Below are 16,090 nucleotides of genomic sequence, written 5' to 3' on the forward strand. Positions count from 1 at the left end.
TCACCTCATTTTTATCGCTTGTCCTTTTTTATCTACTATAAATTTCATTCGGTTTGCGTGCCTCTTCTTTACAACTTCTAGGGCTTTAGGCCTCTAGGCCTCTAGGTGTCTAATTTCAAAGACCCTTTGGCCTTTACACATGTAAATGAGAGGCATACACAATGAATGAAAAAAAAATAACAACAAAAAATAACATAAAAAGATCAGCGATAAAAATGTTCTTCTATACATGCATTTGGAAATTTATATTTCTTCATATATCCGGCGTATGTTTTAAACACCAGATGTTTTGAGTAAGCGACCTATAGTTGGTCAGTGCGGGTAACATATTCAATGTAAGGCATAAAACTTGTAAAATGCATCCCTGCGCCGAGCACATTGCACAACTAATGCGGAATGATGACACTGCGACGTGGAATTTTGCAAGTCCTATTCTATCAGGGATAACTATCTATTGGAGTCCGACCGATTTTATAGTTTCGCTGATAATATCCAGTCGATATTATACTTTAAAAGATATATCGATTCCGGTCATATAGAGGGGGGATATCGGCAATTTTCGTAACGTCACAACATGGTAGTATAGGGAGTCAGCGAACCCTAATCCTCGACCGCTAGACTAGAATATTCCTTTGTTTGTTATCATGCCTGTGTCCAGGATAAGGATGCAGCCTTTCTTCCAGTCTTCAAAGATTTAGAGGGTGCGTAATTATACATCTTGAACTATATGTTCACGCCACACGGTAAAACTATTCATGTGTTTCTCTAGGGTGAGCGTCGGGCAGACCAATTGTCACTAATTACTTTTTTGAAGCATGCTGCTATTTCGTGACGACGGGAACTCAACAGGCGACGGGAACTCAAAAATTAAAAATATACAGACACTATATATCGCGCCAAAGCGAATAAAATTTTCTAAGTTGAATACATCTGTTCAAAAATATCTCATCTTATGTGTTAATTTACGAAAATTTTCGAAAATTATTTTTTGGGTAGGGAATGGTCCGTTTGCCCGCGCCTGGCTACGCCTATGCCTATAGTTGAACTATTTGACCAAATTTTTAACCAGGACTGCAGCATTTTTACGTCGGCGGTCATCATCATCATCAGAACACCCATACCGTACCAATGTTCTATATCTACGTGGTAAAACTGTTTAAAACACTGGTTGTTTTAAATGCAACCCTACTAATAATGATCTCAAATGGCCCATGTCCTAAAACCTGCAACTTAAACTGAAGATAGGTCTGGACAATGAGTAAAAAATAGGACGTGTACAATCGCATTATAATGATATTACATATTTGATTCCACGTCCTTGTCAGCCTGCGTTTAATTTTACCGGATCTCGCATATATGCCTCTACACAGGACCATAACTGCCGAACCCCAAACCCCCCAATTGAAGGGGGCGCGAGCTCGAGGGGGGCCCCAAATTATTTCGTAAATAAACATAAATCATATAGCATTTTTTTTGAAAATTTATGCAATTTTTTCAAATTTAATGTTGTAGATGTAGGGTATCTTGAATATTGGGTACCCTTCCCCAATATAAAAATACGCATGATTTATAGACATAGACACTTCTGCGTCGGCCATTACCACGTCACAACGCACCAAGACATTTGAAGTTACAGGCCATGTAACATGCGACTCCGAGAAGTGTGTTAGAACCAGAGGTGGTCAGTAACGAAGTACTTATACTTTTTAAAGATTTTGCCTACTCACAATACATATTAAGTAGTTGTGATTTTAGACCATTTCTACTTCTACTTGACAGTTTTCAGTTTTGTAGGCAAAAATAAGCGTAGAATACCTACTTACTTACTTACTTGTGAACCACCACTCCTACTTCTACTTGAGTTCTACTTGAGTAGCGACGGTGATTACTTTGACCACCTCTGGTCAGAACGATCAGCAGCGAGAAGACCTTGGCCGAAAAGGACTACCCTTGTTCTGACGACTAAAACTTCGATATATAACATCTGTTTAGTTGCCCATAGGCACCTAAATTAGGGTTACCATATTTTTGTGAAGCAAATTCCGGACATTCTTTAGCACCCCCTAGCGGATTTTGAAATGAGTTGTAACACATTTACCGTCAATATGACGTCACACTAGCAAAGCATTGCCCATCGACTGTATGCACTATACAGGAATGAAGTGGAACATAGGTCATGAATTGGACCATCTGTAATGTGAGCTCTGGTGATTATTATTTGCTAGGGTTTGCAACAGATTCCTCCACGGGCCAGATGAAATCATCTGGCTGGCCGTGTCTGGCCTGTCAGGATTGTGTTTGACAGCCCTGCTATACAGTTAGGTCGGTGCGGCTATCTGTTTATGTGTTTTAATCAGGTCCGAAACAACATTAATTTATCCCCCCTTCCGCCCAAAAAAGCACTGATCTTGGGCCCACCATAGGGCAGTGATGTAACTTGTTGGGCACTTACTGTATGCATCTGGCTGTTAAATTTTCTGTCAATAATAATAATTCTCCGATATATTAGCCTACTATAAAATGCACCAGCAGGTTGCACATCCGGTGATTTCCAACCTTCTATGGTCGCGACCTCATTTCCCACTTGAAAATGTTCCGTGGCAAAGCTTAAAACTTGATAAGCTGATTTCTAAAAAAAATTCAGCTTGCCCACACTTACTCACGGCCTGGGAAGCTGATTACGTCCAACATCATCACGATCCACAGATAAAGGCGGACGACCCCAAGATTTGGAACCACTGTCTGTGATTGAAGCATCCAGCCATCCAATCGGCCTTAACCAACTCTAGGAATATGCCGTTAGCTTATAATTGCGATTACAATCAGACTTATTTCAGTAAATGATGGTTATTTATATTTATTTTGATTGCATTTTGTGGAGAGGGTGTTGCCCATACTAATATCATTATACGTTGCATTAACTCGCGCGCGGCGTGAAGAACAATTTTGAATAGCATAAATCTGCTTGAAAATAATATTGTTTACGTTGATTTACGAAAAACTTTTAAGCCTGATTCCAGCCTTCAAAATTCCGGACATTTAAGCATATTTCAGAAATTCCTCCCGGACGCAGATTTTTCAGTGAAATTCCGGACATGTCCGGGAAATTCCGGACGTATGGCAACCCTAACCTAAATGGCTGGCGCCGAATGTTCCTGTCCCGGCGATCTGAGCCCCACATAAGACAAATACCATCTCGAGGGAACATTATTTGCCAGTAAAGAAATACCAATTTGAAATCGTGTAAGCTAAATCTGTTAGTTTAGTACGTTTGGGCGATTTCAATATCTTTTTACTTATCAGGTCACGAAATAGCATCACGTAACGAAGTCATTATACCAACGGGTACGGCCGAATATGCTTAATTATTATTTAGGGGTCTTACCTTTTCCAACACACCTCAGCTCTACCGGTGAATCATCTGATTACGTGAGCAGCAAAGAGAGGATAAAAATTGATGGTAATATACTCACAACACGGACACCCAATATAGATGGTAAGTAGCGGCAAAAAGTGTACAGTCTTGGCGGATCTGGGGGGCAAAAAGCCCTCCAGAAGTTCGGTTTATCGCCCTATGGGGGCACAAAACCAACGTTTTGGGGGAGCCTGACGAAGTGCTGTTACCGTCCTGACTCTACATTGTCGTTGCTTTTACATTTGATGCATTCGTATGTTCTTTTCAATCAGTGCAAAATTCGGTTTTCCTACTTCTTCATGTGTTGCTCTTGTTATATACCTACAGGCACTGCATACTAACAAAATATCAATAATCGTTGTTTTATATTTTCATTTGAACAAAACACACACAGTAGACACTGCGATAAGACACAATGCGATGTAATGAACAGATAGGAGCCTAGGAGGATGCCGAACGACGCTCAGTTGCGGTCTTTTATACTGACATCCACCTCGGCCTACAGTGCCCGCCGTCAGTAGCGGTATCAGTTTATTAATATTTTCATCATTTCAAAACACCACAAAAACTGCGATACAATGAAAAGATAGGAAGGTGCCGAAACGATTGGAGTATAGAATAGTCTTGGAGATCAGACACCGATCTTGACACCCACAGTTCAGGGATATATATAATTTAATAATTTATAAAGGCTATGGTACTACGCTATCTCCCCCGTCAAGGCGGGTTCAGGCCTACTTGATTGAAAAATACTGATCCAAGTCGTTTCAATTTTTTATATATTTATTTGTATCACAATCTAGTGATTTTTTATCGATAATTATATCAATAAAGTCAATAAACGTAACCGGAAAAAGTCCATAAAATCGGGGAATGCGAAAAGCGCCGCCGTGCGGTAGCTTTCTCCTGTCATGACTCCAGTTGATAAAGCTGTTCACTGTTCAGTGTTTAGTTCAGTGTTGACTGGCTAGCTGGCATTCTGACGGCAGCGCTATGATGAAGTGAAGTGGAAACAGTGAGAGTTGTCGACTTGTTTCGACTTTGGTCCTTGTAAATCGTAAGTCTAATGCTGTAGTGCAGTGGTTCTTGAACTGGGGGGCGAAGCCGCAGTCAACAGAAATTTATTACCTCTGTTTCCTAGTTTTTGCTCAAGTGTTGTCCAAATGTGAAATGTCATATCCGAGAATACTCTCATCAACAGCCATAACCTTCCATGCCATCAAACTAACCGTTGGGGTTTCTAGCATTCTGTTTTACCTTCTTAATATTTTGTGATATCACGATAAGGGGGCGCGAAATTTTTCACGATCATAAAGGGGGTGCGTCTTGGAAAGTTTAAGAAACGCTGCTGCTGCTGACTGCTTTAGTGCTTTCATGGTCCGTTACCGGTAAATTCGTGGTCGCAACATAGTTATCACTATGACAGAGTACCGGTAACGACTCTCTGTATTTTTCTTATACGTAAGCAAGTATACTATAATGGATAGTAATTAATGTGAGAAATATGCCTGATAACGGATAACTGAATGGATTGTGTCAGGACCAAGTTTGTCCTTACTTTGCTGGCGCTGCAAGCATGGCGTCCGTCTTGTTCAAGTAAGTTTGTTCATATTTGAATGGTAGTAAGGTACATAAATATGTCCACTGTTAATGTAAAAGCCGTAGTAGCCTACTCCATAATGCATGAATTTTTCTAGCTCTCACTGCACTAGGTCCCTTCCGTGATTTGCCACCCCAATTTTTGTCACCTGCATTTTCTATACTATCTTCTTTCACTTTTCATTCAGTGTGCATGCCTCCTCTTTACATCGCCTAGGCCAGTGGTTCCCAACATTTTTCGACCCATCGCCCCCTTTTGAAGCTCCACACCGATCATCGCCCCCCAAATATCGGGAACCGAAAAACAGCACTTCGTCACCCCCCCCCCCGAAAAAAAAACGTTGGTCTTTGGCCCCATATGGTGATAAACCAAACCCCAGACCCCCCCTTAGCCAGTGGGCTTTTTGTCGCTACATATCAGCTATAGGCCTACCCTATTTCATGTACTGTTTGTTGAGTCACCGTATTTCGCCTAAACGCGTGAAGCTCGACAAATTTATATAATTCACATTTGAATCGGTCAATATGGTCGATGTGGTATGTTGGAAAAGGTACGACCCCTAAATAATAATTAAACATCTTCGGCGGAATCGTTGTTATATTGACTTCTTTACATGATAGCCTAATATTTCGTGCTATGTCAGAAGATATGGAAATCGTCAAGACGTACCAAACTAAAAGACGCACATGATTTCATATTGGTATCTCTTTACTGTCAAATAATTGTTTCCTTGCGGGACGGCATTTGTCCTGTAGGGTTAAGGTCGCCAGGACAGGAACATTCGACGCCAACCATTGAGGCGCCAATGGACAATTAAACATATATTGTATATATATCGAAGTTTTCGGTCAGCACAAGGGCATTCCTTTCGAACTAGGTCTTCTCGCTGCTGATTGTTCTGGCACACTTCTCGGAGTCGCATGTTACATGGCCTGTAACTTCATATGTCTTGGTGCGTCGTGGCACAGTAATGGCCGACGCCGAAGTCTCCCATTTCCATAAATCATGCGTATTTTTGTTGGGTGACGGGGATCCTAACATCAAGATACATACCAATATGAAATCGCGCGCAGCGCGAAAACTTTTGAAAATGTCGCATGAATTTCTAAAAAATTACTCTATCATTCATGTTAATTCACGAAATAAATTGGGCTTCCTTTGATTTCGGCCCCTCCACTCCCAATTGGGGGGGTTGGGGAGCGGTAGTTACGGTCCCGACTTCAATATAGCCGTTTTAACGCGCCATCACCCCCCTATCGCCCCCTTCGTTGTTTTCGCCCCCCATCGCCCCCTATCACCATTTTTGCCCCCCTAGACCGCCAAATCGCCCCCTGGGGGGCGATATCGCCCACGTTGGGAACCACTGGCCTAGGCCAAGGTGGGGGTCTAATTCCAAAGACTACTCCAAGTCGTTTTGACACCTTCCTATCTTCTCGTTGTATCGCAATTTTTGTGGTGTATTGAACTGATAAAATTTGCTAATAAACCAAATCTTTTATGTGTTGGAATTGTACTATTTTGAAATTTTGTGATACAATGTGTTGAAGCTGTATAGGCTGTTCCGTGATATACATTTTTTGGTTTTTATTCTTGTGTAATCGACTTGATGTGTTGTTTTAATGGAATGAGCTTTAGCATATGTGTAATGTGTATGTAGTAGGAATAGTGGCATAATCTTGCAGTTGTTTTGATCTGATCCGGCCATATGCACAAAATATTATCTGATCTTTACGCGATATGGTAAATTGTCGTAGTTTATGAATAAAGCCTTCTTTTTAGAAGAATCAGACGGTGGCACCAAGCTTCTTCTCGGGAATCGAGCTAATATCCATGTGATTGATACGAAAAACCTTAGCTCCGTTGAGTTGATTGTTGACGACATTGAGTACACTATGTCCTGCGATTATATTTACTCGGACAACATGATTTTCTGGGTGGATGGCGCGAGTGATTTTGTAAGTAAAAAGAAAGATTTTTTCATGTTCCAGTATAGGAATATACAAATGTGATTTTTACAGTTGAAATAAGCACACTCCGTGCTTGGGACCAATATGAATAATCCATTTTTTTCAGATGATTATTGCTTTCAAAATAAAAGTAATGGCCTTGTTGATGTGAGCAACAATTAATGCCTGAGAATAACATGAAAAATTCAGACAAGTTTATTTAGGCCATAATATCTTAAAAATCAACATCGAAACCTGATCAGTGTATAGTTCAAATAGAATACGTCAATTTTATATTTAGAGCTCAGATTCATGTTCAGCCTATTACCTATACTTACATTGATTTATATCAATTGTTTCTAGAAAAAGATTCAGTCTGTATACTCCAATGTTTCATATGACGAACGGAGTAAACATGATGTCATAAGCACCGGATTAGTGCAGCCAGATGGTCTTGCTTGCGATTGGATTGGAAAGAAAATTTATTGGACGGATTCTGATGCAAACCATATTGAAGTCAGTGAACTTGATGGCAGAGCCCGGACCGTTCTTGTTTGGGATCAAATTGATCAACCTAGGGCCATCGCGCTTGACCCTTTGCGGGGGTGAGTTTGAAATATCTGGAATTTTTTCACTCCAATGTGCTCACTAACAACACTGGATACCGTACACCCCTTTAAAAGCACGACAAAAATGATTTGATCTGTTGAAAGTACTGGTGCAGGTGACTTTGTTATCGTGTTATTTCTATATGAACTGTATTTTTGATGAAATTACTTCCCTCAGTATGGAATTAGAAATAATTCATATTTTTAAAACGTCATCACTGGAAGGAAGCATATCTTCTTCATTACCGCAGATAATAGCTACATGCATAACACCAAAACCAGGCTACTTCTCATCATGAAATCGCAGCAAAACAATCTGCTTGTTCTCGAACATAACCAGGCCATGGGTCAAAAGTCTTCTATCGACAAGCACGTACCGGAAAATCATACACGTGCTGCCAATTATCATTAGGACATGTTCTCTATGTTGGCTAAGGGTCGCAATTTATTTCATTTGTCTGTTTTTGAGTCCACCATCATCACTTTGAGTCAACCTAGTCTATGACAACTGAAAGAATATGTGTATCATTTGAAAATCGTGCATTAATTTGTTTTGTTTCGCCATCTCCGTGCCTCTGCTACAGTTCTCTCGTTTTTCAAACTTTGTATTTACTCTGTGTGACATCATTGTCAGCGATACCAGTAATGATTATTGTTAAACATAGTTATTTGAATGCCCGCCTTATTGATGACGGTATCCCCTGATGAGTGTCGGCCGAAAATCTTCCAGAATAAATATGAATATGTTATTCAAATGTGTCATGAAGTTCTGTACTACAAGGCATCTATTCTCATCATGAGAAAATCATTCATGGATTCGTTTTGGATTTTAAATGTATTCACAATTTATTGCCAAACATAATTTTAAAGCATTGTTATCAACTTCTAGCCTACAGGAGGATTTTTAGTATATCTTGGAAGCCATTATTTCTGGAGTACCGGTATATCTGAACTTTACTCATGCTCAAGAGGAAAGTTAGTGAGCACTTGGGACTACATTTGTGTTTTATGTTGGACTTTGGTACTTCTAGGTACATGTACTGGACCGATTGGGGCGAGAATCCCAAAATTGAGAGGGCGGGCATGGATGGCTCACACCGAAAGGTCCTCGTGGAAAGAGATGGGATATACTGGCCGAATGGTCTAACTATTGATTATGATGAAAACAAAGTATATTGGGTCGACGCCAACTACCATTACATCAATAGGATGAATACCGATGGATCTGGAAGGTATTAGCTTTGATTATTTCCTCTATTGAAATGTATTATTTCCTGTAACATGAAAGACGAGGGAAAATTTTTTAATAAGGATTTTCGCCAATATAACTTGAGCCTTATACAAAATCGGTTTGCATTATCGGAAACCTCTCACCGATGTTCTATAGCCTATTTCACAAGAAATATCATAGGCCTAGTCGTTGAATTGGTCTCTGATTGTATACTAGGACGTTTTCAGACAGGTGTCTTGAAGTGTGTCGAAGAGGGCTGCATGCACTCTGATCATTTCTCTCAATTTGACTGCAGGGCACGATTAATAATGCGAAGCACGAGTATCAAAACATGATTCAGCACTGAATCTTAATCTTGCGATCAATGCCCGGTACGAAATTACATTTTGTGTAACTGTGACGTCACAGATTCGCATGCAATCAGGACTTCGTGAGAATCATCAGATAGCAGACAAAATAAAACTCTAACGCTCATGTATTCAAAGAATAAAATTTTGAAAACGATTTCTGATATTAGATGTGTTAGGTGGCCTGATTAATTTTTTGGGTCGCTAGTTTTCAAGCATACTATATCTGAGCCAAAATATAAAAATAATTCAAAACATGAAGCGATCATTAAAGTTAAAAATATATACTCAGAGTCCTGAAGTGTTTAATGACGAGATTGAGTGGGACATTACAAAAAATGCTAATTAGCTCTCTCGAATGCGATTGCCACATATAGTAGTGATATTAGTGTTTCAAAACATTTTGCTACCAGCTAACGCAAGAGCGCTTGGAACGTAAACTCTCCTTATTCGAAACGCAACAAGACCCAGTTTGTTTGTGAATCGACTACGTCGGCAATCACAGTGAAATGACTGTGCCGCTGTTTCTAGTATGGAGACATTGCTTTCAAGTTCCTACGAGAATATAGTTGGACCAATTTTGAAAATTGAACAAATTGAACATAAAGCTACCATTCTTCAGATATCCACTTTTTGGCTTGCCTGTCGAAAGTGTATGCCACAGTGACTTGAAAACTGATCCCATTCAGTGTCATGTGTGCATTGAAAACTAAACAGCGAAACAGGCTGGTAGTTGAAGCCTACATGCCGCTTATACTTAAAAAGTTAAAATATGTCCCAATTAAAAAAAAATGAAAGGCATTATTTTTACATATGAAGTTATTCGATCGGTCAAAATATGACAACTATTACTTCGGATTGCAAATTTCCTTTTTTTAAAAATGGGTTGATTTGAAAATGTCTTGGGAACCACTGGTTTACTCTATCCACTGTTCAGCTATCCGTGTTGGAACGCCATCATGTCTATTGCGGTTTCAATTGTTTTCAAAATCATGTCGGTGTCTAATTTCTATTAACCACTCTAATCTCGCTGCCTTTCTCTATTCAGGGAAGTGGTTGTAAGAAACACCCCTTACAGCACTGGAGATAATACTGGGAATTATGACTCGGAAAGTGATATGTCGAGCGGATTGCTTCGACATCCTTTCTCCATTACTCTGTCGGGAAATCACATTTATTGGACGGACTGGGCTACTAACTCAATCCATTCGTCGGGCATTAACGGTACAGGACAAAAGACGGTCATTAAAAACGATATTTCCACCTTACACGATATACGCTCGTACGGACCCGGCAGGCAGAAACAAGGTACATTTGTCGTGTTGCAAGTATTTGTAAAATTCCTCTTCCAGAATGTGTATTGTATACTTCCCTAGCCTGGTTTCATGGCTGCGATTTTCTGATTTTGAACAGGGAAAGGCTAGTGTATTTCCGTACTTCAGCTATCCTTGATAGCATAAAAATTCAGCCAGAGGGTTTATTTTGATCAAGATCGCTAAAGACAATAAACAATCAATTTTAGGCTGTTATTTTCTCGAGCTGTGACAAACATTTTCAACATCATAAACGAAGTCTACTTCAATGATCTGTTTCCTCGTTAGGTATATTGAGCCACTACTTTGTACGGCATCATATGTCACATCTAGTACAAACACTGCACTTCTTTAGCTTAGGGGCCCCTTTTCAAACTGTTAAGACACCGCAGACCATAAGATTACGATAATCAAAATCTTACACTTTGGTATTTAGTTTTGCTTCAAATGCATAAAAAAAACATGCCATCAGTGATGGCAAACTTTGACAAAGGACGTAGGCCGAAAGTCAACTACGCACTGTTTCAATTTTCTTATGAGCCCATGAGCGGGTTCTGATATTTAGCAGTCTACAGCTCCAATGATTTTGACATTGCTTTTTAGCGTTATGTGAGATTGATATAGTGAAATTCGGGCAAATGGTCGTGCAACAGCGATATATCTTATTTCACATTGAAAAAAAAAACTTTTAGAAGTGTGTGACGTCCAGGCGTTGTAGCTAGAGCAGAAAGAACTCAATAAAACGATTCCACACACTTTATACAGAACATTATTTTGTGAATTGTGAAAGAATTAACGCATTCTTTCAACTTGTGACGTCCTTGCCTGGCCTGGTCTGGTAAGCTGGTCGTTGCTAGTCTGAGACCCCTCGTTTTAATTATCCCCAGTGATGTGTATTGAAAAAGTTTCTCAATCACATCAAACCTCTTGAATGTTTTCACCCCAGTAAGTTGTTTGTATTGCAGCAGAGCTCGGCCAATACATTGACTTCGAGTCAGACTCACACTTTCTGTATTTCCACAACATCGCCAATGTTTTGATAAATACTTGAGAAATGGCCCGAATTTGATAATTATTCCTTGACTTGGCGTTGGTCTGTGCAGATGGTATAGTAAACATCATTTGTGGTGCTGGGTGTGGGCATCAGTTCGAATTAGTTGTACTGAAGCACGCCTGGTATCAATTCAACTCTTTGAATATCTTCTCCCCACACAAAAAGTATGATAATAATGGCAGTCCAATTACTTGAATCTGGTGCGTCATAGCGTTTCTATTTTCTGCATCAACGTCTCGAGTTACATTTTCAGATCTTAACCCTTTTACAGTTATTTCCTTATGGAACAGTGAACTAAGATTTATGCCAATGTTCGCAGAGGGTTGACAACATGAGTCTAGTTTTTGAAATGGAATATTGTTGATTTATTGCTGTCATTTTTCTGCTCGTGGTGTCTGCTGTGAATACGCACTACATTGGTACATTGCCTATTGTTTTTAATATTCTACAAGACATTAGACCTATGCTCCCTCTGAGTTTCCCATAGCCGTGCTTTTCCAGTGTTTTTTTATGCACGATTAAACGGTGTCTACTTTATTAGTTAACCAGTATAGGGTTCCGGTGTACAGTTACCTGTAATTTGCGCCTAACGAGCTATGGGCTCCTGATACCTGTTGGAAAATATAGAAGGCCACTGTAAAAAGTAGATTATCCAGCACCCTTGAGGCAATTGGATGATTTTGTTTCATATAGTTTAGTGGGATTCCCAACAAAATGTTGAGATCGTGGCAAAGACTGTGTAAAGAACTGCAGTACAGTTAGTGTTAAGACTTGGTGTAGTTAACACAGTGGTAAGACAGTGTAGTAGTTCAAGTTTAGTTTCAATAATATTAAGGCTGGGGTTCCAGTAATGTCTGTGCAGTTGTTTACATAATAATTTCACAAAGGTCTTTATTAGATGTGTTCAACTTCTACTGGCAATAATGCACTGTGAACAGTTGGAATTTTTAGATCCTGTAATAATAAGGAAATGTGGAATGAGAGGACATTTGTATAAGGTTGAATAGTATCAGTGATTATTTAGTGATGTTTCTAGACTGGGCGAGGAAGTATCAGCTGGTGAAATGCAGCCTGCCAAAAATTCACAATTGCCGAAGACAGTATTTGGTCACGAGGTTAGTGCAGAGTAAAGTGATATCCCATTTTTTCACTTGTCGCCCTGATACTTGAAATTGTCACTCTGACTTATACCAGGTTCTGCCTCCACAATATAGTATGGCTTTGCCGTACTCTAAAGGATTTTTGCCGAAAATGACCCAGAAGTAGCTGTTGTACCCACGAATCTGAAAGTTATACAGTAGAGGGAAGAAAGTATATCTCATTAGTCAAGTTTTATCCTGGGCTTGAATCCTGTGAGCATAAAAACTGAATTTTTAAATGCAGCTTATCCTTATCCTAACGAAGTTGTCCTACATGCAACACATTTCCCTATGTCAAAATATTTCATGTTTCTGAAATATGTACTCGGGATTCTAATGTCGTGGATGATCGTTCCAATACTTGAACGTGGAATGAAAGCTCAAACTATTGGAACTTCCGAAGTACCGGTTCTAGGTCAGACCAGATTGCATTGATTTGAACTTGTCAATGTGTATACATCTGTTTGTGTATATGTGTAGGTTACACAAGCGTGCCAGTAATATGTGCCTTTTAAGCCTAGTTATCTCCTTTGATAATCGGAATTATTCTAATATCTTCGATTGGTAATTCGATTTTTGTAATCATTATAACAACACCGTACTGTGATAATCTAAAATACGATTCGCAATTTTTGAGACCTCCAGTTTTATCTTTCTATTCTTCATATTTAACTTTGCAAAAATACTTGGGTCAAAATTGTCATTAGATTTTCAATTCCCGCTCTTTGAAATTCCTATCCATCAATCACTATTAGGTCAATGTTAAAATGAGCTTATGGCCTTACTTTCGAGTAGGTACGAGGACAAAGACTGTAATTGTCACAATAGTATCAGACTATTCACGGCTAGTGTCACCCATACTACGAAATCTAACATGATTGTTCAAATTACATGTATCCATAATAAATGCGACTTTTCAGAAAATTATCTATTCCTAAGCCCATTGTTTGTTTGCCACAAGTGCTCCATCAGAATTCCAATTAAGGTTGTCTAAAAGCCGTGCGACCTGTCATTAGAGTTGATGCTACACATATAATAACATGACTCAGTGTATGATAAAATCTAATTTGTGTAAACTTACTTGGGCGTCAATAGTTTTTATGTCATCAAAACTCTGAATCATAAGTGTCATGCTCCAGTTAGTATGTTTTAGATTTCACGGGTATGAAATTTTAGGTTCCGTTTGACTGATTTAAAGACTGTGTACACAATTTAGGAGACTTATTCGAGAGGGCGACTGATCTTTTCTAACTTCATTCTGACCATTTATTCCGCCGACATGCCACACAATTAAATTTCTATGACGTATACGGTGGCGTGGAAGTGCAGCATGCACAATTATACTCTGTATTGTCGTTTTCAGCCCCGAATCCTTGTGGTTTCGACAACGGCGGATGCTCACATTTATGTCTCATTTCACCGAAAAGCCCAAACTACACATGCGCTTGCCCTACTGGCGTCTTGCTACAGCCGGATGGGAAAACGTGCAAACAAGGTAACGTTAGATTCGAGAGCTCCACATCGCAAATATTTCAACTTCAGTTTTCGCGTAGGGCCGGAACGCATCCTGCTCTTAGCCAGACGTCCAGATATACGCGTCATATCTCTCGACACTCCTGATTTTACGGATGTCGTGCTGCCGTTTAACGGCATTTCATCGTCGGTGGCCATAGATTATGATCCTGTCGACGATATGGTGTATTGGAGCAGCACAGTCGAACATGAAGAGGCTATACTTCGAGCAAAATTAGATGGAACAAGTAAGTCTTCCGGTGATACTCGGTAACTGTTTCATGACATTTGTGCTTGCGCAGTGGAAGAAAAAATAGTTTCACACGATATCGAGCAATGCGACGGCATCGCCGTGGACTGGGTGGCGAGGAATATCTATTGGTCGGAGGCTTTGCGGCATTACATTGCCGTGTCGCGACTGAATGGCACTTCAAAGAAAGTCATCATTGAAGAGGGCATAGAAAGTCCCCGGTGAGTCCGATTGGTGTTATCCAATTGTCGTGAAAGCCGCAAATATAACCACTCGATAAAAAATCGGAGCGCCCGTTTACAATGATGATGATCACTTGTGTCTTTTGTGCGTTTCTGAGTGCGCTCCCCATATTCGCGCTAATCCGTTTGATGGACTTTTCCTTGAAGTTTTAACGAGGCATGTCAGTTAGCGGAACGATCACAGTTCTCTGTAAGCTCCTTTACAATTCGTGGTACATGAGTGGGATGTCGTTTTGATATGGCGACGCTACGGTGGTATCGATATGTTCAGTAATATATTGCTATGGAATTACCAAGAAGTAGAAACGCATATTGTTACTGTTAAAGTGCGGTAATGTAACCTTGAATTCGCTGGTGTAAAGTGTCGACCTTGGACATAGTTATGTTCTGAAAGCAAGTCCTATTTCATGGATGTAATCGGATTATCATCAAATTTGTGGAATATCCTATTTTCCAATACAATATACGATTGAATAATATATTCGTATTGAAATAAACCTGACTATTTTCGGCTGACATTCGTCAGGGGTAATCGTCATCAACTAGTAGAGAATTGGAAAGAACATTGTATATCAATTCTCTACTCGGTTGCTGACAATAATCCCTGACGAGTGTCAGCCAAAAATATTCAGGTTAATTTCGATACTTCCCACTTTCTCAAACTGCCCATTATAATCTTGAGTCTGTTGCCCTTCACTTCTGTCCAGGATACTTGCCCACCTGTGGAACAATTTGAAATAGGGTCCTTGCGTCATTTAGGGTGACTTGTTGTCGACTTGATTTCCGTGACTGGATTGCTGACTAAATTTCCATCTTGGGGCTCGCGAGTCGTATGACCATTCTTCGATGCGGTTTCCCGTTGCCGATTCACGCACATATCGTCTTGATGCGTATCTAATCTCTAATACGCACAACTTTTTTTTTGTGCAGTGCAATCGTGCTTGACCCGTCCAAGGGCCAGATGTACTGGAGCGACTGGGGCATACCGAAAATCGAACGGGCGTCCATGGACGGTGGCGACCGTCACGTGTTCGTGAACACCTCCATACATTGGCCGAACGGTAAACGGTAGAATTTTTCAAATGCGCAGTTGCGCTAATGTCGCATGTTTCCAGGCCTCGCTATTGATTACAAGAGAGGGCTGCTGTACTGGGCAGAAGCGTCGTTGGACAAAATTGAAGTAATAGGACTGAACGGAAGTGGCAGGCGCGTGCTTTTGCAAGAGAAGATTCCTCACATATTCGGCTTCAGGTACTTGAGTGAAAAGTGGCGACTATTGTCGATAAGAGCCTATTGAATCCGTTCGCCCCGTTGATAAGTTTGGGATTTCGTTTTTGGGCACGATCGAGTTGACCGAGTTTTCTCGACCGTGTCTATAAAAATAATGAGTAAATCGCGCCAGGTGTTGATCGGAGGAAATTGTTGTGGCGTCG

The 16,090-nt window shown here is 40.1% G+C and overlaps 1 protein-coding gene across 3 annotated transcripts in view; it reads left to right on the forward strand.

Annotated features, from left to right (window-relative positions):
• Positions 1-4,414: 4,414 nt before the first annotated feature.
• LOC145455850 (low-density lipoprotein receptor-related protein 6-like) overlaps positions 4,415-16,090 on the forward strand; it is a 32,728-nt gene continuing 21,052 nt past the window's right edge. The window contains exons 1-10 of one of the 3 annotated variants that reach the window (XM_080333868.1): positions 4,415-5,011; positions 6,798-6,970; positions 7,325-7,566; positions 8,601-8,801; positions 10,196-10,455; positions 14,017-14,148; positions 14,207-14,413; positions 14,468-14,636; positions 15,588-15,718; positions 15,773-15,908. In XM_080333868.1, the coding sequence (XP_080189994.1) occupies positions 4,942-5,011; positions 6,798-6,970; positions 7,325-7,566; positions 8,601-8,801; positions 10,196-10,455; positions 14,017-14,148; positions 14,207-14,413; positions 14,468-14,636; positions 15,588-15,718; positions 15,773-15,908 (1,721 nt within the window). In that variant the 5' untranslated portion in view covers positions 4,415-4,941. Of the gene's footprint in view, positions 5,012-6,794; positions 6,971-7,324; positions 7,567-8,600; positions 8,802-10,195; positions 10,456-10,506; positions 13,069-14,016; positions 14,149-14,206; positions 14,414-14,467; positions 14,637-15,587; positions 15,719-15,772; positions 15,909-16,090 lie in introns of those variants that run through there. The other 2 variants (XM_080333867.1, XM_080333869.1) reach the window with 2 other exon arrangements.

This window comes from Botryllus schlosseri, chromosome 14, assembly GCF_051294905.1.
Source record: "Botryllus schlosseri isolate E-star chromosome 14, Bs_hap1, whole genome shotgun sequence".
NCBI lineage: Eukaryota > Metazoa > Chordata > Ascidiacea > Stolidobranchia > Styelidae > Botryllus > Botryllus schlosseri.